Source organism: Chaetodon auriga, chromosome 1 (assembly GCF_051107435.1).
Source record: "Chaetodon auriga isolate fChaAug3 chromosome 1, fChaAug3.hap1, whole genome shotgun sequence".
Lineage (NCBI taxonomy): Eukaryota > Metazoa > Chordata > Actinopteri > Chaetodontiformes > Chaetodontidae > Chaetodon > Chaetodon auriga.
The window spans coordinates 25,834,994-25,862,414 of record NC_135074.1 but is presented as its reverse complement, the minus strand read 5'-3'; the positions used below and the strand labels follow the sequence as shown (position 1 = coordinate 25,862,414).

At 44.2% G+C, this 27,421-nt stretch overlaps 2 protein-coding genes across 7 annotated transcripts; both read left to right on the top strand.

Annotated features, from left to right (window-relative positions):
* The first annotated feature begins 174 nt into the window (after positions 1-174).
* secisbp2l (SECIS binding protein 2-like) lies at positions 175-14,587 on the top strand. Its single transcript, XM_076731982.1, has 18 exons — positions 175-404; positions 4,183-4,391; positions 5,345-5,672; positions 5,808-5,946; positions 6,597-6,820; positions 7,312-7,336; positions 7,428-7,543; positions 7,741-7,851; positions 7,984-8,094; positions 8,520-8,687; positions 8,874-9,015; positions 9,163-9,338; positions 9,508-9,640; positions 9,744-9,906; positions 10,842-11,062; positions 11,406-11,560; positions 11,714-11,933; positions 12,700-14,587. Exons 1-18 carry the CDS (start codon positions 384-386, stop codon positions 13,314-13,316), a joined length of 3,279 nt encoding a protein of 1,092 aa, XP_076588097.1. The 5' UTR covers positions 175-383; the 3' UTR covers positions 13,317-14,587.
* A 1,846-nt stretch (positions 14,588-16,433) lies between these two features.
* Positions 16,434-27,421, top strand: LOC143321543 (SHC-transforming protein 1-like). 6 transcript variants are annotated; one of them, XM_076731988.1, is made up of 14 exons: positions 16,434-16,735; positions 16,974-17,052; positions 17,147-17,709; positions 20,034-20,104; positions 22,058-22,118; positions 22,221-22,340; positions 22,462-22,515; positions 24,066-24,117; positions 24,220-24,346; positions 24,584-24,776; positions 25,327-25,399; positions 25,798-25,903; positions 25,996-26,143; positions 26,244-27,421. In XM_076731988.1, exons 2-14 carry the CDS (start codon positions 17,001-17,003, stop codon positions 26,370-26,372), a joined length of 1,749 nt encoding a protein of 582 aa, XP_076588103.1. In that variant the 5' UTR covers positions 16,434-16,735; positions 16,974-17,000; the 3' UTR covers positions 26,373-27,421. The 6 variants fall into 6 exon arrangements, with proteins under 6 accessions (XP_076588103.1, XP_076588113.1, XP_076588120.1 ...); XM_076731998.1 differs by having other exon boundaries at positions 16,451-16,735; positions 25,813-25,903; positions 26,244-27,057; XM_076732005.1 differs by having other exon boundaries at positions 16,455-16,735; positions 22,465-22,515; positions 25,813-25,903; positions 26,244-27,064.

Here is a 27,421-nt window from a genome sequence, read left to right as displayed (position 1 = left end):
AGACATAAAACAATCCTTTGATTTTGAAAATGTGTCTGTGCACTCGTGACATACTGCGTTAGCCAGTTAGGAGAAAGAAAAAAAAAAAACTTTTTGGGCCTCGACGGTTTCCGTTCCAGGTGACTCCCATTTCCACACTGACAGCGCTTTGCTCACTCGCACTAAGCCAAAGCTACTAGCTAGTCTGTGGAGAGCGCAGCTAGCTGACGCAGCAGCATCTAGCAACAGTTAGCGGTGGGCTTCAGTTAGCGGTTAGTAGGAACTGGGTGTGAGTGTCTGAAAGGCTTCGGTGATTACTATTTACAATGAAGAAATTAAAAAGGTCCACATCCTGACGTCCGCATTGTGGTCAATGACGGTCTGTCGCAGCGTTGGTGACTGACATGGACGCTAGTGACAATAAGGTAACGTTACCCTTTATTTCAGAAGTGTCTGTTTTTATCGGGGGCTTGCTAAAGTTGTAGCCTATGGACGAGGGGGTATGTCATTAGTATTTTCTGCCGAGGCCCGATATTGCAGTCTCGTTCACGTTATCCCAGTAGCTGCTGCTCCGTTATTATAATTACTAAACGCAGCGATGAATAGTGTTGACTTAAATAAGCTATTTGGGTCATTAGCCATACTTACAGCACAGTATGTTTTGGTGTTAAGTCATGTGAAGCAGCAGTGCAGTTACCCCATTCAGCTAGTAAGCTAACCGTAAACCAGCTAACGGTAACCGCAGCTCATAACAAAAGATAATGGTTAAAATATTTCTTGTCGTCTGTCGCAGTACGTATGTTTTCGGTCGTTTTACAAGATCACGTAGATTTATTTCCATGACAACATTTCCCAGAGATAAACCTTGAAATACATCCCGTGTTAACTGTTAGCTTGGCTAGCTAGCTAAAGCTAAACACCCCAGCTGTCATTTGACGGCGCTCGTCATTTTGTTACAGATGTAGCCAGAGCGAGCAGCATTTTTGAAAGTTTTTCATTTGATCTCAACCTGGACAGTTAATTAAGAGGTCCACGCAAGGGAGGAATGTGTGCATGAGAGTGTTGTTGTCGGTGGAGGGGGAGAGGTTTCGTGGATGGCCGTGGCTTTTCTGGTTCTTCTGCATGTATGGCATTCCTCTGACGCTGTTAGCAATGCAGAAAGTTTGGTTTGACTGCCTTTGGGTTTGGTTTCCCAAGGCGTATTGACAGTGCCACAGATTAACCTGGAAGGGGGCCCACTGGATGATGGTGTTTGGCTGCCATCATGGGACTCATCAGGTCAAATGCGTCAACTTTCATGACTAAATGCACCTGAAAGTGTGTCATGTAGTGTTGTGGCACTCATCAGCTCTGTTCTTAGTTCTGTCCCCCTCCTTAATGTGAAACCTCTTAAAAGCTTTAATGCATATGCTTTGCTTTCTACACAGCCCACCCTGCTTTCAGTACAGAAACAGATGCCATCTGCTCCTGCTTGAAAGCAACTGGTGTGAGAATAAATGCTTACACAAACAGAGGCTTGTGAGAGATCAGTAGCCCCCAGTCTAATCACTCCTAGATCTGTCATCCCCAACGAATGCACATCTGGGTCTGACCTCATTGCTTTTTTCACAATCACAGCTATTCTCACCCTCTCAGTAACACACACATACACAGAGACACACATGGTTAGTTCGAGTGATCGAACCTCTGACCAGCTCTGTTTTTCTTTGTCGCTTTTTTTAATGGTTGGATTTCACCACTACTGTTCAGAATTCAAGATTCACCACCAGTGCACATGAAGCCTCCATATTATGGCTTGCTGTATAATTAGCTTATCCTGTAGTACTGTCCCTACTTTATCCTCTCAAACTTAATCCTATAACAACACCCTATCAGCTATACTGTCCCATCGTACAGGCTCAGACCAACGACTGTAGTCCTAAATCATTGCGGCCATATCAATCCGGGCATGGAGGCTGCTGTCACTCCCTGGGGGTTTGTAAAAATCTTAATTTACAACTGTACAACAGTCTCCATTCACCAAGACTCTGTTTAGATAGGATGGGGTCTATAGATTACCTAAGGAAAAGTGAAAGAACCACCCACAGACAGTAGCAATGGGAAACAATAGCTGTTTGTGTGACATCCACTGGCTGCACTGATGCTCTATTCATGCATCCCGACCACTGTTTCAGAGAAGTGAGGGGCCGTCTTTGTACTCTGAACCCTGCCACCTCTCCTCATCCTTTGCAAAATAGCAGATTATTTTAATGGGACCTCTTGGACAGAGCTGCCACCTTGGGTTAGACCAGTACCACCATGATGTCAAATGAAGAGCACTCAGAGGTGTAAAAGATGCTCCCAGACAGCAATGGAAAGGAAAGTGAAGGACAGGACAAGAGGGCGGATATGTTATTTTGTCAGTTAGGAAAAAATCTTGTGGGGTTTTGCACAAATTGGCACTTTTCAGTTACTTCACTATTTAAAGGTATTAAAACAATAACTCTTTCATGCAGAGCAAAATCGCCTTTAACTCAGAAAATTTCATTTTGTCACAGTGTTTGCCTGTTGCTCATTCTCATGAGGATGTCTTGATGGTGTACTTTGTCAGACAAGCATGTAAATGAAAGTTAACGCAATTATACTGGTGCTAACAGACATGACGCTATGTTGTTGTTATAGCTTTAGAAAAGGGATTATGTGAAGGCATTGTTCTGTTGGTTTTACCTTTAGCATACAGTACTATACATTAAACAATGGCATGTTGTTATATTTGATTTTTGCTTTATTAAAGTTGTAGAGGAGACACATAGACCTGCCTGTGAGTTGGTGTCAACATTAAACGTATCATTCCCATTTGAGGCGGTGTCTCTGTTTTCTACAGAGCAGTTGTCTGAAGTGGCTGATAGAGCTTGGAAGTTCTTCAGTGTTTCAGTACCAAGCCGGCCTTCGAGTGGCCCAGGCCTGTAATCTTTGCCGTTCTGTGGCCTGCCATATCATTTCCTATAGCCTGACTGCTGGCTGTGTGTCCAGGCCATAAATCTGGAGACTCACAAAACCAGCCTGACTAGAAGAAGACCTCAAGTTAGTGCATGATTATTATTATATAATGTTGTTTTGTTTTTGAGAGAATTGCTTTATAATTATATGGCTTTGAGTTGAGTGTGTATCTTGTGGTATGTTGTACACAGGAAATGGCCTTTTTAAGTGCAACAAAGCTCTATGTTGTCTGAAATGTAATGTAACAGTGCCTAAGAGGTCAGTTTTCTTCCTGTTGCCTGTTATTCTTTTCCACCATAGTCCAGTTTCCTTGTTATTCCTCACTTTTTTCATGAGTTTAGAACTGGTTAGGAACTAATAACCATTTAATTAAATTCTTAATTTGGTAAAATAACCTACAGTATCGTCTAATAAGGCCTCAGCTTTAAGTGAACATCTGCTATTACTCGTTCTATCTTCTTTTATAATCTATTCTGAATGTTGTTTTCTCCATACCTTAGCAGATCATAGCTATTATAAAATTCAATATCAAGAGAAACAATAAACATGTTAGCTTTGAGATGTAGAGACACCCCTCACTGTCGACCATATTAACAGGAAGCTTGATGTTGTTTATATTCTTCACCTGTTTATCCAACTGCAAATGTCTTCGTCACATGAGAAACTGGCTTTGAAAAATAGGTTGATCCCTTCCTTGACGTGTTGTGTACTTTGCTGAGATCCTCTGGCAGTTATGTCATCTTTGAACTCGGAAAGGTTTTATGTACTTGTGCTAATCTCTGATACTCTTTTTATTGATGGCTGTAGGCACTCAAGACCGTAAACCAACTGGAACGCTATGAGGAAACGTAGAGCTCAGCTGTGATTACAGCTAAATAAAAGACAGGTTGGGCAGTCTGCTGATAGACTACGTACAGGTCTACGTCAAACACGCAGCTCTCAAGATAACTTAAAATGCCTTGACATAGAACAACCCTGATTCCAAAGAAGTTGGGAAGCCGTGTGAATCGTCAATAAAAACAGAATGCAAACATATGCAAACTAACTGTTTATCATCGGTTGTACTGTGTAGATACAGCTACAGAGAAGGACATCAGTGGGCTTGATAAGACACAAGCAGAGAATATGATGACTGACTTCAGACTGTGCTTCATCATTCAGTCTTTAATTGGCTGCTGTAGCTCACAGTGTGACAGTAATGGCTGTTCATTTGTCTTTGTGCAGGATGTGAAGCTTTCGGCCGAAGTGGAACCGTTCATCCCACAGAAGAAAGGTCTCGAAGGATCCCTAGTCAGCATGAGTCTTTCTGGAGAGGCGGGAGGAGGAGGAGGAGGCGGAGGTATAGGTGGAGGCAATGGAGGGGTGGAAACCACTCCCATACCCAGCTACCTCATCACCTGCTACCCTTTCGTCCAAGAGAACCAACCCAACAGGTACTGTCACGCTGTCACTGCAGGGGGAGATTATGGATATGTGAAACTGAAGGCAGTCCTTTCAACCCCATTTATCTCGGAGCTAATGGCACCAGCAGTTCTGGTTCATGGTAATTATGGATTTTGCCAGTGCTGTTAACTTTGGCAGTAATATTACCTTCCCTGTGGCATTGTGGGAAGTCTGGTGTCCTCATTTTGCACCACCTAAGAACAATCTGCTCTCTTCTGGACCTATTCTATTTCCAGAATAACTCATTTACTGCAGTGTTTACTATAATAAGAAGAAATGAACACTGTGTCCTCTAATGCCGAGCTTCACAAAAGAGGTCATGATGAGATACTTTAAACACTGCGTTGAGTTCGAGCCATTAGATGCTCTACAGTTTAAGACTGCTTAATTATGAATGGAAACCTCCCCAGAGTTCCAGAGTTTACACGAAACCACAATCTATGTTTCCAGTGGGTCTTTCTTTGTCCAGAGTGATCTGCTGTATCCTGCACACATCCGCTCCTTTGTTTCCTTCCCCCCTATTTGAATGCAAGGAAATACTCACTATAGTAGGCTGGCTGTGAAAATGTCATCTGGATCCTTATCAGCATTTCTGCATACCATGTACACACCCCCTAACAGACCAACCATCGTGCACGTCACTGTGGCACTGCAGATGTTAGGCCTGGCATCACTCCTCTCTTTTACTGAAGCAGTTTTAGTCTTATTTTCTGGAGCGTCCCCAACATCACTGCATTTTAAGAGATGATGCGAACTGAGAAGTGTTTCAAATAAGGGAAACAAAGTCCAAAAGAATTACAATATAACCTGCATCGCTGCCTCTCTTTTAAGGTTTCATAAAGAAAGCACGGGCCACATGAAAAACCACTTGAAGTAGACGAGAAGCTAATTAAAATCCAGTCTCAGAAATACTTTAACATGTTTCTTCTCTCCTGCTTCACAGACAACATCCTATGTATAATGGAGGGGAGCTGCGCTGGCAGCAGCCTAACCCCAGCCCTGGCGGTTCATACCTGGCCTACCCCATCTTGTCTTCCCCCCAGCCTCCTGTCTCCAATGACTATGCTTACTACCAGATTATGCCTGCTCCATGCCCACCTGTGATGGGCTTCTACCAGCCCTTCCCTGGCACCTATGCAGGTCCTGTGCAAGCTGGAGTGGTCAACCCTGTCTCAGCAGATGTCAGTGATAGACCACTACCTCTGGGGCCAGCGTATGGGATGGCCAGTCAGAGGGGGAGAGGCATGGTCCGACCTAATATTCTTCCAAAGGTACAGAAGGTCAACGGCTTCATTGTGATACTGTCACATTGACGTCATATGTTATTTGTATCACTAAAAAGTGTCCCTCCTCATCCTCAGTCTATTTAGTGAGTGTGCCTCTGCTTCTTTTTCTCGTTCTTACAGCAACAGTTGGGAGTGTGCCAGCCTCCAAGGGGTCGCCGGCCTCCAACCAGGAGTGTAGCTGTGCAGAAGGAGGTGTGCACCTTGGGGCCTGATGGTAGGACCAAAACAGTCATGCTGGTGGATGCAGCACAGCAGACGGGTAAGAATACTGCGGCAACAGATGAAGATACTCAGTCCCACCATTCAGGGTGTGTATGGAGGCTTTTTAACAATAAAGACATAGGACAAAGAGCCTGTTAGATGTCGCAGTCGGAAAATTCTGCGTCCGTATTTCCTGCTAATGGTGTTGGTTAACGTCATTGACCTTCTTCAGTCCTGAGGCTGACGGGAAGCTAAAACATAAAGCATTCCAGACTTTGTTCTTGTAAGCAGCTTTGCCTGCAAACAGGAATCTTTCCTGTCATTGAGGACACAGGACACAATGCCAGTAAGAGTGTCGTCTGGTCCTACAGGTTGATGTCGATGATGCTTGTGTTTAACTTCTGAAAGAAGTGGAATGCTGAGTTTCCAGTTTCTGTGATGTCGCCAGTGATGTCTGTCATCTACAAAGCTAATGATCCTCTGTAAATAGTTTGGTTACTCAGTTGTTGTTCATGCTGCATGAAAAACATCATGTACATTTAGGTCAAAGTAAAGTTGGTCCAAGTTTGGGTTCAATGAGTCTCCATTGATTCATCTACAGTATTTATATTGACTTTTTATTGACGCTTGATGGTAGCAGGTTTATTCCACTTTGTAACATTGTGAAACAAGTTCATTTCAGGTTGAAATTTCACAATTTCTCCTCAGATTTCCCTGGCGAGGTGTCAGGGCGGAGTGCTGCTGAGCGGGCTAGTCCCCTGCTGTGGAAGAACCGAACAAAGAGAAGACGAGCGTCCCATCCAGGTGAAATCTACAACGAGCAGGGCGCCAGTGAGGCCGATATAGACAGTGACAGCGGCTACTGCAGCCCCAAACACAACCAGGTGACAGGGGTAACACAACGAACAGCAGAGAATGCAGCAGCACCCACAGTAAGTCGGCTACTTAGCGTAATCTCCAGACCCAACAGGCTCATAGTAAACTGTAGAATTTGTTTAACTCATAACCAGTACATTGATAGAATTGTGCCAATCAGAACAATAAAACCTTGATTCTGGTGTGGTTTTGCAAATTGTCGGACTGTAGCTGAACTTCATTTAATTGTCGGCTGAAAGCGGATGTCACACAGAGGCATTTAAGGTCATTGCATAATGGTAATACACATTAAATCACACCCCAAGCACTAATAAACATTACAGTCATGGCAATAACTTCGTTCGAGGTCAAAGATCTAACAGGATGAACAACAAAGAAAAACACACTACATGCAAGGCTCCACTCGTGTGACAGCAGAGCAAATACAAATAGCTGCGGTGTAGTGTGGTCCTGAAATGACCTTTTCCCTCACAGTGTTATTAGCATATTTAACATACATGTGCATATTACTAACATGTCTCCTTTCATTGTTTTCTGTACTGTATAGGGAGTAGAGGCTGGTGTAATGACTGGTAAGTATACATCCTGTGTATAATGTATTGCAAATTAATGGTGATTTTTGTTTGACCTGAGAATCACTTTATTTTCTTTTTAATTCTCTAGCAGGTACCTGGGTAAATGTAGCCTCTCAGGCTACCCCGAAGTCCTGGGGGGACAGAAACGGCCAGTTTCACAGAGCAGACCAGAGGAAGAATCCTGAACAGAGAAACTTCTCACAGGTACATTTGATCCCACTGGAGGAGACACTGAGTAACAGGCTGCTGTATGTCAGGCGAGCAACTCTGCTATTAAGTCATGAGAATAGAGAAAATGCAGTTAAATTTTGCCCAAAGGCTCCATCCTGTAGGTTGCACCAAAGCTTACTGAACAGCAGGTGAGGAGGGAACAATGCCCAGTGTGCATCTCTGCGTTTCAGGATTTCCACAGCAGCTATACAGGGCGTGTGCCGCCCAACCAGTCAGAACAAAGGCTTCAGCCGGCAGTGGTCACTGGCACTGAGCTCACCCCAGAGCCCCTCTACTTTGAGGTGAGACCAGGTTTCTTGTGAATTTCATTGTAATGAATTCTCAATGCAGCAGCATTACCGTCACACTTCTTATGGATTTATTTAAGGCAGAATTTATTTGTTATGCTGAAGTGTTTTCTACGTGTTTGTCAGGATGAAGATGAGTTTCCAGATCTGGCTACTGGAGGAGCTGTCCAACGCAACACCAAACCAGAATCTACTCCAGCACAGACACACACGCAACCTAAACTGCCCAAAAACCTGGTAAGGGAAGGCGATGATTCTGATTGTGACGATGATGATGTGTTTGAAGGCTCTTTGTGTCGTGCTGTTTGCAGGACTGACAAAATACTTTCTAACAAACATACAAAACTCTTTCACTGATGATTTGATGTGTAGTTAGACACACAGTTCACTGTCTCATACAAAAACAGTGCATATGAGTTTGTGTCAGTGCAATGCACAGCAATTCAAAGCTGATTCAACAAACTTTAATTCAGCTGTGCTTAGGATTTGATGTTTTTCATTGTTTAATGAGTCATTTATTAATGTAATTCATGCAGAGTTATGATTTTCATCTCCATTTTTGCACACCTGTGGTTGTGCATCTGTGCAGCTGAATCTCTGACTGCATCAGTTGATCTTGACACCCCTACTTAATACTTACTTTGTCTCTGCACACATCACAGCTGGATAACCTCCCAGAAAACTCCCCTATCAACATTGTGCAGACACCCATCCCCATTACCACCTCTGTTCCCAAGAGGGCCAAGAGCCAGAGGAAGAAGGCTCTGGCAGCTGCCTTGGCCACTGCACAGGAGTACTCTGAAATCAGCATGGAACAGAAGAAATTACAGGTACAAACCTGCTCTGTGTCTGCAGGATCACACTGAACAGTCTGAATGTTATCTTGTTGATGTGTTTCTGTGCCTTACTTCAGCAAATCTGGTCCTCACCATTAGCCTGACCTACGATGGCCATTCTGATCTTCAGTTATATTTGACCGGTTCATTGGTGTGACCTTTTCTTTCCTCTCCCGGCAGGAGGCATTCACCAAAGCAGCAGGGAAGAAGAGTAAAACCTCTGTCGAGCTGGACCTGGGAGACATGCTGGCGGCTCTGGAGAAACATCAGCAGGCTATGAAGGCCAGACAGCTCACCAATACTAAACCGCTTTCCTTTACAGGTATTCATTAAATCTATCAGACTTTAGAAAGTTGAGTGGCGTATCTGGCTTGTTTAAAACAGAGTGACTGTCAAACTCACCAAAGCTACACATGGACACGTACTCACATTCTGCCTGTGCACTAACTTTGTTAACTTTTCCCTCCAGTTGGAACAACTACTCCATTTCATGGTTCCGGCTCGACCAACGTGCCGTCCATGTTGAAGGGTCATCAGCAGCCATACTCAGCCCCACATAACTCCCTGGATTCCACTGCGCCGCGCATCAAGAGGGGGAAGGAGAGGGAGATCCCCAAAGTAAAACGGCCAACAGCACTTAAGAAGGTTAATGATTCAATTTGAAATGGATCAGTTCGGAGACGTGGAAGGAAGGTGTTATTCAGCCTCCACAAAAATTGGTGGTTGGCAAAAGGATTGGAGGTCTTTGAACCTGCGGATCCTTTTTAAGTGCCCTTTGTTTTTGACATTCCGTATTTGTTGTGTTTTTCGATAGATTATCTTGAAGGAACGCGAAGGGAAGAAGGGGAAGGCGAGTGTGGAACAGGAGTCTTCAGGCCAGGAGGAGCATGGGGAGGAGTGTCTACATTTTACTGATGATCTTGCACGAGAGCCTGCCTCCCAAGAGGGTAAGGGTCACTCCTCATAAAGAAGTGAAAACACTGCAGTTTTACCTTTTTTTTTTTAATCTATAATGCATTTTGTAATTGTTGTTTCTGGCCTCTGCCACAGAAAATGGTCTGAGTATGCCCAGTGATGCCTCCCTCTCCCCGGCCAGTCAGAACTCTCCATACAGCATCACCCCAGTGTCCCAAGGTTCTCCTGCCAGCTCTGGCATCGGGAGCCCCATGGCTTCAAATGCCATCACGAAGATCCACAGCCGACGATTCAGAGAGTAAGCGCGCTGTCTCACCCCACACGGAGCGAGAAACACAACGTTGAATGGAGCAGACCTTTCGCTGGAATCCCCGGCATTGAAATGTCTCAAAAATGCACAACGTGGTGACAGAAAATGATTTGCAAAGCGAATATTTGTCCCACTCCAAAGTCACAGAGCCTTGGCTGTGAGACGCGTACTCTGAAAGTTAACGGGTGTTTTTAAGGGCGGGACTGTACAATAATGAATTGTAGAGTATGGCACAGATGCTTCGCACATTGTCCCCTCTCAGCTAAAATGTATGCCAGTGGTCACAAACACAGCTTTGTCCCTCTGTGTCCTCTGCTGTAGGCCTATTGTCCCAGCGCACCCTTCTCTAACAGATTTTGCATTTAAAGCATCCAAAAGGCTTCTGTGGCCAAGCTCCTCCTCTCAGCTCTGACCTCCAGGACACTCGTTCCTCAGGCCACTCCGTCGGCCATCCCGTGGAAATATCATCAAAACCCAAAGCTTCTGGGATATTATCTTGATCAGAAAGGGCTCTGATGCTAACAGCATCACCAACAAATGGTTAAACAAAGTTGGCATGAACAGCTGTGTAAACATCATTTTAAGTGGAACAATAATTTTCCTTGTTTGATCTGTGAAATGTCACCGCAGATTGCTTGTTTTGTTGGACCGAAGCTCCAAAACCTAAAGCTAGCTTTAATTAGCTGTTGCCTCAAATAATCATAACCAGAGTATGTTTAGCTTTTTGCTTGTAAAATTATTTTCACAATTAATTGATGACCAAAATTGTGCTGATTATTTCTTCGTCACTTCACTAAAGTCTTAATTAACCTTTCACAGCATTATTAAAGCAAGCTAACATTAGCCCTTATTGTTAGCTTGGTAGCCTCCCAAGGGACGAAAACACTCTTTTCTAACCTCCATTTTTTTTCTTCCCTCCACAGATACTGTAACCAGGTGCTGAGTAAGGAGATCGACGAGAGCGTGACTCTGCTGTTGCAGGAACTGGTTCGCTTCCAGGAGCGCGTCTACCAGAAGGATCCTACCAAGGCCAAATCCAAACGCCGCCTGGTCATGGGCCTCAGGGAGGTCACCAAGCACATGAAGTTGCATAAGATTAAGTGTGTTATCATCTCTCCCAACTGTGAGAAGATCCAGGCCAAAGGTGAAGCTCTGATGTTTTTATGGCAGTGTATCAACATTGCTATACAGAGAATTTCAGCTCATTGTTTATCTGTCCGGCCCTCAACGTTAATGTTTTACTTCAGTTCCACTTCAGCTTGATGGTCATTTTAGTCAATGTTCACAACAGCTGTGAGTAAAAAAGAACTTATTGCAGATTTCCAAGTTTCTAAAGAGGAAAACGGCATTATAATCAGTCAGAGGGCAGAGACTGCACACAAGCCACCGCTTTTTGTGTCCGTCATTAGCTGACATTTTCTGTTCTTTTTCTTCATTTATTTACATCTTTGGTACATTGGAGTCACTGATTGTTCACTGTGTTGCAGGTGGTCTGGATGAAGCTTTGTACAACGTAATCGCGATGGCCCGGGAGCAGGAGATCCCCTTCGTGTTTGCCTTGGGCAGGAAAGCTCTTGGACGCTGCGTCAACAAACTAGTGCCTGTTAGCGTGGTTGGCATTTTCAACTATTCCGGAGCTGAGGTGAGGCACTCCCATCCACTGAAAACCCTTCATTTCTTTGATTGTGATACAGTTCTGTTAATATATTATCAACAGTCCAAGCTTCAGGTCAGGTGAATGATTGTCACTATTGAGCGGTAGGAAACACTTTTGTTCATCCCTCTTCCTCCTCAGGGTCTCTTCAACAGACTGGTGTCTCTGACAGAAGAGGCCAGGAAGGCCTACAAGGACATGGTGTCAGCTCTGGAGCAGGAGCAGGCCGAGGAGGCTCTGAAAAACGACAAGAAAGTCCCACACCACATGGGACATTCCCGCAACCACTCTGCTGCTTCGGCTATCTCCTTCTGCTCCATCTTCTCTGAGCCCATCTCAGAGGTCAATGAAAAGGAGTATGGTAAGCTCGCTCATTTCTGGCTCCTCGCCTCCTCACCTTCTGTCATAGTCATAGTTTCAGATCCTTTACTTAAGTAAAAGTACCTGTTATTGTTAATGTTAATGCATCAGTGTGTGAGGAGTGTTGTTGCTGTAGTAGCTGATTGATGAGGAGATATTTTTAACTATTTTTAGGTATTTTGTTTCCCAATGTGGGGTCTGGTCCACTCCAAAGGATCACTAAATACATCTGAGAGGTTGTGAGATGATTAATGGGGTAGAAACAAAGGAAAAACAAAGTCCTACTTCTCAAAATTCCTTCATTTTATTGACTTTTCTCTGATGCTTTGCTCTTTTCAAAATAATAGATGATTCAACTTCTTCTTTCTTTGTCCTCAGCCAAGATTTAAATGAAACCAGAAACCATCTGATGGCAAATCTCTTTTTTTCTGTGAACTACTAACAGCTAGTAGACATCTGAAACATGTGACAGCAGGCCCCAACTAGGCTTTGTTGGAGGTCATGAGGACCACTAGTTTAATCTCAAACTTTATAAAATTATTATTATTTTTTTTTTAATCTAAAAAATAACTACAGTTGTTAGATAAATGATATTTCCCTCAGAACTGCACTTTAGTAGAAGTATAAAGTCGCTTAAAACGAAAATAATAATCAAGTGAAGTATAAGTTCTTCAAGACTGCTAGATATACTTAGTTACTTTCCACCACTGTCAGTAATGTTGCTTAGATAAAAAAATGGAGCCTAACAAATCAATTAATTCCTTCAGAGACCAACTGGAGGAGTATGGTGGAGACTTCAGATGCCCTGGAGCCTGTAGAGGCTGAGCCGAGTCGCCCCGCACCTTCCACAGCGGCCCAGAGAGACGGTGAGGCGGTGACAGCCGCCCCCAGTGCTGCCCCTGCGGGCTCCACTGCTCCCCAGCCCAGGGCAGGGCCCCTGACACAGGCCACTGGAGAGAGAGACGAGGTCCGGGTAGACGACCGGCTGGAGCTGGCCTCCCAGCAGAGCACAGAGACGGGCTCGCTGGATGGGAGCTGCAGGGGCCCGCTGAACTCCTCCATCACCTCCACCACTTCCACCCTGGTCCCTGGGATGCTAGAAGAGGCAGAGGAGGAAGAGGAGGAGGAGGAGGACTACACCCCTGAGCCTATTTCCGTGGAGGTGCCCACCCTCAGCAGCCGCATCGAATCCTGGGTGTCGAAGACCTTGGAAAACCTGCAGCTGGGAAAGAGCCAGGAAAGTACCGAAGAGGAGGAGGAAGAGGAAGAGGACGAAGAGGAGAGAGGGCAGAGTGAGGACGAGGAGGACCTCGATTCGGCGGACATCACAGAGATGGTGATAGAGGTCAAAGAGCAAGCGGAGGCGAAGAAGGTCGCCGGTTGATGTCGCCTCCGTTCTGACACACACTCATTCCCTCTGTCCTCACACATCCTCCTTCACAGCAGCCAGCAGCTTTTCTCCTCTGTCTCTAACCCCTGACACCAGACATAATCTCAGGTATCAACCAACTGACCAACACACACACACACACACACACACACACACACACACACACACACAGCATTAACACAATAGAGAGAAACTGACCAACTTACAAATACACAGGGTTGCAGACCAAACAACAGCTAACACACTCTGAGGGATTAGTGACACCAACACCTTTTAAAAAACTAAAACAAACCCTCCTCTTGTAATTTAAAAGGATGCCCTCACTTCCTCTTCTGCCCATAACCTGCTACACTTGAATTCAGAGGGAAGTCTTTGAGTTTCCTCCTCCGAAGCTGAACTCTTTCAGAGTCAGGGACGTTTCTGGGAGCAAGTGGTGAGCGCTTAAAAAAAAAAAAAAAAAAAAAAAAATTGTTGAATTGCTGTCTGTAGCTCACAGAGAAGGAAGGTTGGAACCTTTCAGCTCCCATCCAACTTTACACAGAGCTCAGAAGGTTTACAGCTCTGCAAGTATTTGTATGCGTGTGTGTGTGTGTTTTGCAGGCACATAGGTTGCATTTATTTTGCCGTGTTCATTAGCTTTATCTTTGTAAATAATGTGTGTGTGTGTGTGTGTTTTTCACCTGACTGCTCCATAAGGGAAGGAGTGACATGCATTTCTTAATTATCGCTTAGTTGGTGTTTAGCTTCCCTCACAGACTCGTAGTGTCAGGGGTGTCTGTCTTTCTACCAAAACCACTCCCACCCCTCAGTGTTCAGAAAGTGTTTTTTAATGTTCAGATAATAAGTGGCAGATCTCTGTGTTCAGATGACTCAAACGACTTAACTTCTAAGAAGCAAAACAAGCTTTGTGTATATAACCTTGTGTATGTGGTTCTACTACAGTATATAATGGTTTGTCATATTGATCTAGTGTGAAACTATTTGGGGTTCTTCTCCTCTGACTGGAATCGTCTTGAGCTCCCAGATGCTGTCTGTGCTTCATGAAAAAGTGCTCCTGTTTTGTTCTCTCTGCTGGTGTTTGTTGTTTGATGGGGGGGTGGGGGGGGGCTCTCCAACGGTCTCTGACTTGTCATGAGCTCGCACCTTTTTCAGAAGCCTGTTCATCATCAACACTTTTTAAATCCATCCAGAAAGATGTAAAATTCTGCTTAAATTAACCAATAGGTAGGAAAAGCAGGTGTTTACTGAGGTTTAACAATTCCCAGGTTTACAAAAAACAAAAAAAAAAATGTTTGCTTACAATTAACTCCTGTAGATCTCTTCTGGGTTTTATAGACAGATTTTGTGAGCTTCAGCTACAACCGCGAGTCTAAAGTGAGCGGAGGAGCTCCCTCTTCGGGGCAGTGGAAGTCGAACAAGTCGTCACAGAGTCATGCACATGCTAATGATAAACCTTGTAAATACAAGTGTACAAAAGAGATTTTGATTTTGCATTGTATTAAATCAATACAATCATCCTCTTCTTAAAGCCATTTGATAGTTTTAACATTTGAACAGTTGGAATCCAATTTGATAATGGTATTTGATAGTGAGTCATGGAGAGATTTCAGCCAGTCGAAGGTGATGCGGTGTGTAAATGCAGTATGTCGGGCTGTATGCAATGTGAAGCCCCGAGACGGGAGGAGGGGACGGTGTACTGGATATCATACTTTGGATCCTGAAAGTCTAGTTTGATAAAAAGGTATGCTGTGTGCAGGTTTCTTGTTGCTCCGACTTCCATCAAAGTGTCTGAAGTATGTTAATTGACAGCAAGTGTGTTTTTGCACTATGTAAATACGTACTGGTAAAGGTCTCGTAACTAATGTGAACAAAAAACAAAAGCGAAACAAAAAAAAAAAAACGGTTCAATGAAGTACTTTTTTCAGCGTGTTCCTCGTCTTTATATGGATATTTAAGACCGTCTCCTTCAGACTGTACATCACTAGCAACATTGTTAGAGGCTGTTTCTCATAATCATGTTATCTCTCTTAACCTATATGGACTGATGATTAACATCATTAAAATGTTGTTTATGTAAATCTTTTGGCTGATGGCTCGTCTTCTGTCCGCTGTTGTTTCTCCGGCATGCACGCAGTCAGGTGGCAGTAGAGCTGAAACAGATGAAGAGGAAATGAATCTGCAGCTGCTTTGATCAAGCAAAAACAATAAACTCTCTCTTTCTAGGTCCTGAAATATGACGATTTGATGCTTTTCTTTGTTGTATATGATGGTAAATTAAATATCTTTGGGTTTTCGACTACTGGACAAGTCCCGTTCTGCTGCTCTGAGAAAATGTGATGTGCAAAAACATCAAATGATTGATCGTTTAATAACTAAATTTTCAAGCCTGTTGCAGATTGCAGTTCTCCTGAGCGACCACTAGGAAGGGACAAAGCTGTGCTGAGCACTGACTCGTGCACTCAGAGCTGAAGACTTGTCTAATCTTCTGTCACACACAGTCTGCAGCTGTCATGTTATCTGTAAGCCATCTGAATTAATCTGAAGACAGAAACAGTTCCTTACTGCTAAATTTCATAAATTCAGTATGAAAGTGCTGCTACACTGTTACACAATAATCTTCCAATCAGGAAAAACTACAGTATGTAAAACCCTCTTTAGTCGGCATACTGTTCTGATAGTAATCAAACAGAAATGCAAATGTCTCACTTAAATCTCCTTCCTCTTGTGTGCTCATGCAGGTCATTTGAATATTCAGTGCATTAGGTACACTATGGATTGTCTTTCATTGTGTAAATCAATTCAATGCGAGCTATTTCCACAGTTTGTACCTTAATTTTCTGAAATTAAGAGAAACTGGGTAAAGCCAAGCTAATAATGTGTTAATAACACACTTTAACAGCATCTCTGAGGTGCAACTGATGTTAGAGGAGAGGAACAGAGCACTCGTGTACTGTATTGGCTCTACTTCAGTGTGTAAGAGTGTGTGTGTGTGTGTGTGTGTGTATGTGTGTGTGTACAGCATGAGTCACCCTACCCGCCTGTGATTGGATGGTAGTTTATGGGTGAGGGAGGGGGAGAGAGCCTTAGGGGCCGTCTGTCAATCTCTCCTCTGCTCCATTCACACGTTCATCTGCATGCACCGTCATAGAGAGACAGAGGAAGTGAGCGAGAGCCTCTCATTCATAAAAAAAAAAAAAAGAGAGAGAGAGAGAAAGTTCATTCATAAAAGCTGCACAATTCTGCTGCGCCGCACAAAGAGAGGGGAGGAAAGTTGATGTGGAGGTGAGGCTGAAGTGGAAGCCTGGCAACTGACCGAGAAAGTGTCTGGTCGGTGGGACGGGACTGTGCTGAGCATGACTGGAGCGGAGCAGACTGGACTTTAGTCTCCACTGGACATCCCCAGTCCCACACTGGTGAGTTGAATCTACTGTAACACAAAGGAGGAATCGCATCTGATAGTCTGAGGACACAGGACGAGACGCGATAAGATCAGCTGATAATCAGTTTAACCAAAATGCTCAACTTAATTCATTTCATGCTTCTATTTTGTCTCCTACTTCCAGTCAAAGCTGCTTCATCAAGTCCAACCTCTGTGTGTGCTTGTTAGTCTGATTCTTGGTAGGTTTTTCTTTCTTTCTTACTTTGTCCCAGTGCTCCCCTTTGTCCAGCTCCCTGATTATGAGAGAGCAAACCTTTCCCAGGTTCAGATCACAGACGGGACTCTTACCAGGTAGCTCATCACTTCTGTCGTCCTTCCAGACATAATCAGTGTAATGAAAATCACCGTGCTGCATATCTGATTCGAGCGCTTTCATCCTCCACAGGCATGCTGAAGCGCACCAAGTACAGCCGTCTGCGCAACGATTCGCTGACGTCTCTGGAGGATCGGCCCCAAAGAATGCTGCCCCTGAAGAGGGACCTTTGCTTGGACTCTGACTTTGCTCAGCTGGATCCTGGGACGCCTACACACCACGGGCCGTCCACCCTGAGGGACTTCATCCCCCGCGTGGCCAACATCCGATTGCAGAGTCCCGGTTCTCTGCGGGGCCTGAGGGGACAGATGAACACAGCCGGGGACAGAGCCACAGATGGACACACTGGCAGACCCCTGTCCAGATCAGAGATGGACTCGGGGTCTAGTCAAAGATTTTGTAGCCAACCTTCCCTCAACGTGCCCCCATCGACTGGCCAAAACCTAACTCACTCGGCTCTGAGCTGCACAAGGAGACCCATCACTCTGCATCGGATGGCCAGCCTCCCCTGGACCCCCAGCTGTCCTCCCTGCTCGCAACACAGAGACGGCTCATGCTGTTTGAAGACTTCCTCTGCAGCAGATGACTGTGCAGCGGTGCGGACAGCAAACAGAGCGGTTCACCATCACATCAAGGTACCACACGTTAAGCGGTAACAGCGCATGAATACACACTGCTGTGCACAGACACAGACCTGCAAACTGCACTTAAGTGTGTGTGTGTCTGTGTGTGTGTGTGTGTGTGTGTGTGAGGTTCCTTTGTCCAATTGATGTTCACGTTTTCACTTTGGACAATTTGCCTAAAATTGTTGTGATGTGACTAAAATAGCGTGTGTCAGCTTAAAGCTTCTTCACTTTACACCATGCAAGAAAGTGCAGCTGACCTCACGTCCAGGGTCCCAGCAGAGAGTTGAGGTACGCTGTTTAATTCCTGCCTTTGCCTACACAAACACAGGTGAACACAGGACACACACACACACACACACACACACACACACACACACACACACACACACTCACACACACACACTGTCTCCCTGTGCTCTATCCACACAATCACGCTCACTTTCGCACATGCACCCCCTCCCTCTCAGATAGAGCTTCCTGTGTAGGCAGTAGTGACTCATCCTGGCTCTCTGCTCCTCTCTCGATCTGCTCTGCTTCTGTGTGTGTGTGCGTGCATGTGTGAATGAGTGCATGTGTGTGTGTGAACGTATCCGGTATGAGCAGAGCCCATGCTGTCCTAGAACCGGAGGTGTGTCCACATGGGTGATTAGGAGCGGGGCCTGTGAGCTGACCGCTGATGGAAATGAGAACGGACCGTCTGACCGTCCTCCATAAACAAGCACACACATACATTACGCTCCCTCCCGCCCACTCACCCCACCCACACACACACACACACGCACACGCACACACACACGTATTGATTTAAGTCTGGTCTCCATCAATGAACTTACTCATCCTGCCTCCAGCCTATAGGGTCTGCTCTGCTGAGGCTGGTGGCCAATAGAAGTGGGGCTGGCTAGCGTGTATCCGAGCACATGGCCTAAATCTTGGACAGGCTATAACACAGTTTTGGTCCATAAGCACAGCTGTATGTACATTTAATGCTCCAGCGCTCGGTGACCGAAGCCGCATGCATGAAAGTGCCACACATTTTAAAAGCAATTCTAAAAGTCACGGGAAGAAAATATAGCTGCACTGGTTTTTAGTGACTCGTCAGGATGAATCCTGAAGAGATTTCCAGCAGGTCAAAGATTTCTTATTCTGTGAGATATCTCAACATGTACCTGCTGGATTGGCACCAGATTTGGGACAGACATGGATCCCAGACGATGAATCTTAATGACTTTAATGATCCCTTAACTTTTCATCTGGCGCCATCATCAGTTTGTCCAGAACTTTGATTTCTGACCTGAAAACTGGGGATTCAGCCTCAGCTGTAATTTGTGCTTTGTTCTAACTAGCAAATATTTGCATGCTAACATGCTAAATGGAGAGGGTGAACTGTGTACCTGCTGCAGATCAACATGTTAGCATTGTCCCTGCCAGCACATTAGCATGCTGATGTTAACGTTTATTACGCCCTCATAGATCCTCTGGCGTGGTTTGGCGTGTTTGATTTTTTACTGATTTTTTGGGGAGTCCGTCCAAAGATTGCTGCAGCAGTCATGATGTAATGTCAGAAACAATATGGTTCAACCTTCTGCTATTTCTTAAGTGGGAAAATGCAGTTTGTGCACTTCTTGCTGCAGATTGAATCTCTTGCCAAGTCCAGTCAAACAGGCTTTTCCTTGAATCTTCAGCAGTGTTTATAATGCTCCTTAAGCCGCAGTTTAGATTGTTGACATCATCGGGTACTATAGATGCACAGCTGGCAAATGAAACTCAGCATATAGCACAACAAAGCAGCTGTCTAGGATGCTGCAGACCAGAACAGCTTGAATAATTACTTTTAATTTTCCAATATTGTATCTCCGTCCTTTCTGATTTTCTTCCATGCTTTAGATTTTTGGGGTCCAGTCCCAGTTGGACCAGAGAGTAGAGTAACAGAACTCTGGAAAATTCACTAAGTTGAACTTGAATTTTGACCACAAAAATCTGCTGGAAAATCAGTCTCTATTAGTTAAACAGCTGCAGCCGCGCTGCACTGGAAAAGATGGCCGTGTTCTGTGAGACGTGTGATGACATGACCCATCAAAAGTCAACTCTTCAACTCGACTGCAGAGGGATTTTCCTTCCTTGCATAATTTTTAGAGGCTTGAAGAGCGGACATTATTTGAGCTAAATCAATATAAAGTAAAAGAGAGGAAACTGAGACTGGAGAAAAGTCAGGAAAAGTCTCCTGTTTCCTGTTAATCGTCTCACAGCCCGTCCAGTTATCTCTCAGCCGAGGAAAAGGGGACGGAAACATGAGCGTTGTCTGTATCAACCGGTGTTTTCTTGTGGTTTTCCAGTACATGGGCAGCGTGGAGGTGACCCAGTCCATGAGAACCCTCGACTTTGACACAAGAATGCAAGTCACACGGTAGGAGGGCCTCACACACACACACACACACACACACACACACACACAAATGTACATCTAATTGCTGACATGGTCTCAGAATAAAACTATGCGTGAATGATGTTTTGCATGTAAACGGAAGAAGAACATAACAAACTGCTTTACCCTGAATTCATTCAACGTATATTTGCCAAGCCGGACATGTGTGGCTCATTTAAAAAAAAAAGAGGTTTCAAAGGGGGAAATCAAATTAAATGTATAATGTTTCATAAACCGGGGCTTTTTTCCTCTTCGCTTGATATTGACATCCCAGCGCAGGATGCCAAAAGCGCCGATGGACACAGAAACCTCTGTTCACAACAATGCCACTGAGTGATGGGGCAGAAAATCCAATTAGAAAAAAATTTCCTCCTAATGATCTCTCATAGTCTTATTAAGAGAGAGAGAGGGAGAGAGACCTCAGTTCATTTCATACAATTTGTTTTTCAGGAGAAGAAAAGCATTTCCTGGAAAAATAAAATAGTGTATGGGTGTTCATATGCTTTGACCTCTCTGACCCAAGAGTCAGATTTTATTCTTTATCTTTTTAGGAAAGAGCTCACTGATAATCATTCAGTATCTCTTTTACAGGAGTCCGCTGGTCAAGACCGCAGAACGTAGACCACAGAGCTTAAAGCATTTCGACAGACTTGTAGTGAATTCGCTAAAATATGAAGAAAATAATCTGCAATCACAAAACACATGAGATCAGAAGGATAATGTGGGGCTCATGCATGCCGAGGTGTCGCTTCTTGCAGAGTTTCTGCTTTTTCCCACTTTATTCTGCAAAAATATTAAGTAAACTAGAGTGTTCAGATTTTTACTTGAGTAAAAGTATGGAGGTATCTTTATCCAAAATGTACTGAAGCATCAAATGTTAAAGTACTCATTACTATATAATTATGATATTGGGTCATTATTGCTGGAGCGTTAATGTGCCAGCAGCGTTTTAATGGTGTATCTGGATGAAGTGGAGCCAATAACTAAGGTCATTTCCTTGAGTACACTTAAGAACAGTTTAGAGGTACTTATACCTTCTATTTTATGCATCTCTATACTAATATTTCACTATATTTCTGTACTCTTTACTTCATCACACTCATCTGACAACTACAGTTACTTTTCAGGTTTTACATAAAAACATTTACGGTAACAGAGCCTGAGCTTATAAAAGACTTGTGACTGCTCAGAAAAAAGATTTGCACAGTAGAACTTTGTTTTTTACTTTGTCCCACCACATTAATCAACTTAAGACCCCCACATTTATCTTGTGACCAACGAGCAGGGTTGAAAAGCACTGGACTAGAATACCTCACTGTGTAAGCAGCTATGTCAGTAAAATGCTGGACACACATGGAAGCATCAGTATCAACACTGTCACGATTATTTTCCTGCAGAACATGTACTTTTACTTTGATGTGTAAAGTAAAGGATTTTGAATGCCGGGTTTTTACTTGTTATAAAGTATGCTTACATTAATGTGGTGGTACTTTTACTTAAGTAAAGGATCTTTTTGTATGTAAAATGTTAAGCTGCAGTAGAGTTACAATATTTCCCTCTGAAATGTAGTACAAGTATAAATTGAATAGAAATACTCAAGTAAAGTACAAATAAGTTCCATACTTGATTAAATGAGCTTACATTTGACCCCTGCGTGTAGAGCTACTTCTTAATATGATGTTACAGTGTGTTTTATTTTACTGATATGAGCTCCTTGTAATGTCGTTACCCTCCTCTCATACGCTCACATGCAAGTCACATGTTAGCAGAGCATGCTGGGTCACAGATTTACAAAGGTATCTCTGTGTTTAGTGTGTGTGTGTGTGTGTGTGTGTGTTTAGTGTGTGTGTGTGTGTGTGTGTGTGTGTGTGTGTGTGTGTGTGTGTGCGTGCACATGCTTATAATCTTTGTGTGTGTGTGTGTTTCTGAGTGCAGAGAGGCAATCAGCAGACTGAGTGAGAGGACATCAGCCAAGACAGCTGTGAAAGCTAAAAGGGTGAGTAACTACACACTCACATAAACACACACACACACACACACACACACACACACAGACCAATGCACAGAAATACCCAGGATAACTGTGACTCTTCATCAGCCCGTGTGCAAGGCGCTGTCTGCTGTTCTGGGTCGGATCAACCTTCAGTTTTCTGGGAGCAGGGTCATCCTCGCCGTCTCCACAGACAGCGTGACTCTGATCGCCGCCTCCTCCTTACAGGTTACAGCTTCAACACGCTTAATCAAATCACATCTGTCACACATCTGAGCTGTTGAGGCATGGAGTGAAAAAAAAAAAAAAAACCTGCTTCTGTGTTGTTCTTCTCTCTTCTCTTCCTCAGAAGATTGCCCATCACCCCATGCAGGCCATTTCCTTTGCCTCTGGAGGAGACCCAGTACGTTCATTTTCTCAAATATTTCACATGTTCATGGGCAGATAGGGACACAAACATGCACATGTACAGTGAGTACTTTCATTTAGTTTGATTAAAGCTGCAGTTTGCTGCCAACTCTTGATGCCTCTTTACTTTCAACTGCTCACGCAAGATCTGAGAAAGTGAGACTCTGGACTGATGTGACAGATAAAACTAAAAATCCTTCACTTTTGCTGCTGCTCACAAATGTAAATAGAAAAGCTTTTAATCAAATTTCCTCGCGCCTTCAAAATACCTTTAAAGTTAAGGTTAAGGGTTTGAGCCCCAAAGGTGTCTTAAGAGTAGATTCTTGATAACTGCAGTACAAAAGCAGAAATATCCTTCATCATGATGAGAAATAAGATGTCTGAAGCAATACGCATAATTCAGAATAGCTTAAACCTGCTATTGGAATTTAATCTAAGAGTTTGCAATGATGTTGCACCACCTTTTCTTGTCTTGTTTGCATTTATGAAGGATGCAAGCAAACAACATTAAAGGTTACTCAACAAGTCAACAATCCTCATAATTTAATACAGCCATCAAGGCCTGTGTGTGCTTTCATCGTCACCTCGCCAAGCCTGTCTCAAACTAATTACTCTTATCTATTTTCCTCCTCTTTCTCTCCATGCCCACATTACTTCCATATGACAGAATTTGCGTTATTTTTCTGCAGGCTGAATATCAGAAAAAAATCGATGCAGTCTGTTAATGCCTGCACAGCCAGCAGGACGTGTCGGTTATCAGCTGCTGTCTGTGTCAAATCCTGCTTTATGGACTGCTTGGCAATCAAAAACTCTTGTTTATGTTTTGGTTAGCATCCATGAACTCCCCTTTTTTAGAGCAAACAAACAGTGAATAAAACTCTGATACTGCAAAGCTGCACTGGCCAAAGATTAGAGAGGACAGGAGGGTAGTTTCTCTCTGTGAAACATGGATGGGATTATAGTTCACTCTTGAATTAATTAGCTAAAATAATCTTGTCGTGTGCTCTCAGCCTCAGCTCAATTGGCTCTGACACATGGAAGATAGCGGGGTGGGGGGGTGGGGGGCGGGGATTAAAATCAATCTGCCACAGAGGCCTTGTGGTGACACACATTCAGCTGACTCTGCTCTCGTATGAATGTATGAGTGAATCAATTAAATGGTGAATACACACCGATGACCATTAACTGAAAATGTCTGAATGTGCTGCAAACTTAGGAATCAAAAGGCTGATTACAGATCCCAAACCAGCAGATGTGCAGGTTATAAACTGATCTGCAGACTGTGAGTGGGCTTATCAGTGAACATGTGTACACAGGCATAAAGAGGAATACAGGAAATACCTTTAAAGCACGACTGTGTAACTTTCCAATGAAGGAATAACTGGTGTTTTGCTGCTGCAGCCTCACTTGGTCTGGCGTGACCATTAGCTTGTGTTAGCTAACGTTAGCCAACTTTAGACAGGTGCGGCCACAGTGGCCGCTGTGTAGCAGAAGTTGCATAGCCTCGCTTTAAGCCACGCTGTTTTTCTCTCAATTTGTTTACAGGACATGGCAGATTACATCGCTTATGTTGCCAAGGACCTCCTCAATCAAAGAGGTAAGGGGCCGTTCATCATTACGGAGAGCCGAGCTTCCACTGCACTTGTCTTTTACTGTCTTTACCGTGGACAAAACAAATCTCCCTCCGTCTATCTGTTAGCATGTCACATCCTGGAGTGTCCCCAGGGTGGAGCCGGCAAGGTTATCAACAGCATCGGTCAGGCCTTTGAGACTCGTTTTCGCCAGCTTCTCAGCCACACACCATCGCTCCTGTCCACCAGTCCCAGGTTGTCCTTCTGTCTGGTGTAGCTGTATTATGGGTGTGACACAACAACAAAAATGTGCTGTATATCTCACCCTCCCTCAGCTTTTATTCTGCAAATTCAAAAGGATCTGTGCTTTTGATTTCAGCGTGTGTCTCTGTCTTAGTGCATTTGTTTGCATTATATTAGTAGAAGTTGTGGCAGAGCTTCTCCACAGCAGAGGCAGTGTGATGTGAACATCAGATAACTTCATGTGTGCAGGTCAGCAGTGACACTCTGCCATAAGTGGAGCCCAGAGGAGACAAGAACAGACCAAAAGGCCAAGCAGGAGGGTGAAGTCAGCGAGAATCGAGACTACTACAACATGATCCCAGGAAAGACGCCACCCGCTGGGGGAATAGAGGACCTGCGGATCACAAGGGGGGAGAACAAACGAGATGCTGACCCTCAGGGGGTGAGAGTGAAACGAAACACCAAAACGCAAACAGCGATCTTGAAAACAGCAGTTTGAGTGCAAACAGAAGGTCCAGCTTGTGGACATAATGTACATGATATAATGTTGTTTGATATACACTGCATCATATTTCTAAGAATAACAGCTGAACAGGACCGACACATCAGTTTGACCTTGTGTTGATGGTTTTGTGTCAGTCGCTCCCTTTATTCAGGATGAATTCATTGAGCACATGTGTTTACACACCATGGAGCTGCCATGTACAACACACTGTATCTGCTGGCCACTGAGCAGAAGCAGCTGAGCTTTAAGTGCATCACTCAAGGACACCTCAGCGGCGTGTAATAAGGAAGACACAAACACTTGTCATTCACTTCCCAGAATGATTGTGCTCATCTGGGAACTGAGTCAGCAGCTTCCCTGTCATGAGCACACATCTCTAACCTTTAGGCCGCCACTGCCCCCCGAGTGCACACACACTCGCAGACACGCACACACACAGGCAAAGATCTCCGTCTTGTGTGTATGACTCATTCTCCCTCTGTTGCAGGTTTGTTCGTCTCAGCCTGTTTCACTGTATGAAAACTGCTCCATCAGAGAAGAAACTGCAGCTCCACCTGCAGGTAAAAATCATCAGTGCACTCCCAGCCCGAGTTCACCGCCACCACCACCACAGCAGTTAACATTTGAATGAGAAACCCATAGTTTTCAATGTTTTTTGTACTACAGTATCAGAGCTGTAGAAGAAGAAAGGGAGCATCTGCAAACTTTTCACTTAATCATGTTTGATCAGCTCCAGCTTTTCTGTATTAGAGTTTAATTGGTGTTTCAAAATCTGGAGCTGATTTAAAAGTAGCTTTCGGATAAATTGAGATTAGATTTTAAGAAAGGTCCAGAATTCAATCCATTAATTTAACACTCAGTGCAACAGAGCAGCAAGATAAGTCATGATCGAAGTCTGGTTTAAACTTAATCCTGGATGGAGAATCCCACTCTTGTGTGCTGTTATATTCCTCTTCAGTTCTAACTCCGTCAGTGGAATCTGAGCTCAGTGCTGACCAGTGCGCTCCTCTCCCAGAGACACGGATCCAGGACCTGATCCAGGAGGAGGGCTGGTTCCACGGCAGGTGTGTAATCAGCATCCCTGTACCTGAAGAATGACCCCCTTAATGTGTCCGTCTGCTCATGTATATCTCCCTCTTTGCGTCTTTGATGGCAGGTTAGGAAGAGAGCAGGCAGAGTCGCTCCTCACCTGCAGTGGGGACTTCCTGGTCAGAGAGAGCAGCTCTGCCTCTGGTCAGTATGTCCTCAGCGGTATGGAGGGAGCCACCGTGCGCCACCTGCTGCTGGTCGATCCACACGGGCAGGTAGAGCTGTGCTGTTGGATCTCAAATACACGTGCATGAGGAGCGGAGACCAGCAGCAGGCTTTAACATGTAAACCCGTGTTTTTTTTTGGTGTGATCAGGTGCGGACCCGTGACCAGGTGTTTCTGAGTGTTGGTCATCTGGTGCGTTTCCACATGGAGAACCAGATGCCCATCGTGTCTGGAAGCAGCGAGCTGTGTCTGAAACAGCCAGTCCTCCAAAGACATTAACACACGTATTCATAGACTGTCACATGTGTACGTTAGCCCTCAGCAGCAGGTCTCGGCGCTTTTTTGGAGGCTCAATGTGCACAAGAAATTAACATTTTAAACCCATTCAACACTTTTAGCATCTTGAAAATGTTGAATCCACCAAGTCCTGTCAAAATGTGACATAACTTCCCTGAATATCTTATTATTCAGTCATTAAAGTACATATATTGTGCAGCATACGTGTAGAGAACTGTTTGATTTTTCCTAACACTTGTGCACACTCTGCCTCACCCTGTATTGAGAACAGCTGCTGGCCTGCAGAACATCCTGTCTCTGTCTCTCAGGCTGAATTTGCTGGTGTTTACTCAAACTTTAAGCACAATCACTGGTGTCGGGAGGAAATTACCAGAATGTTGGCAGACTTTCAGAATCCTTTTTTTTTTTATCGGCTAAATTTGTCCTGTGTTCATTTCTTTTGATTTGTTGTTGTTTTGTGTCCCCATTTCCCCTGCTTGACTTTGGAGAACAACTTTTCATCCCACTTATTTGTTCCGCTCTGAATGTAGAATTCAAATGTGCTCTCTGTCAACAGAATCTGCAGAAACAGATTTGCAGTTTACGCTCAGATAAGCTGGCAAATATGCAAATAGTAATGTCTGTGTTCCCCATAAAGTGTAATCAAATACATCTTCAGTACTTTTACAGAATGGATTACTGCACTTTGTCTGTCATTTCGTTCTTGTTCAAACCCCCAAACACAAAAACACAACTCGCTCCAAGACACCTCTTCATATCACACTACAACACACACATTGAAATAAAAGTAATAACTCTGATGAACTGGCAAAATATAAATTTGTGGTAAGACGTGGCCAACGAGGGCTCTAATATGATTCCACTGCCAGTCATGTGCTGCATGGCTACTTGATCTTGCAGCACAAAAAGGAAAGTATAAAACTGCTATTTCAATGTGCAACTCTGGAGAAGTTACCTCTTTGCACTGGTTTGTCCTCAGCAAACTGCACGTGTGCATTTAGTCAGAAACATTTTAAATGACAGACACATTG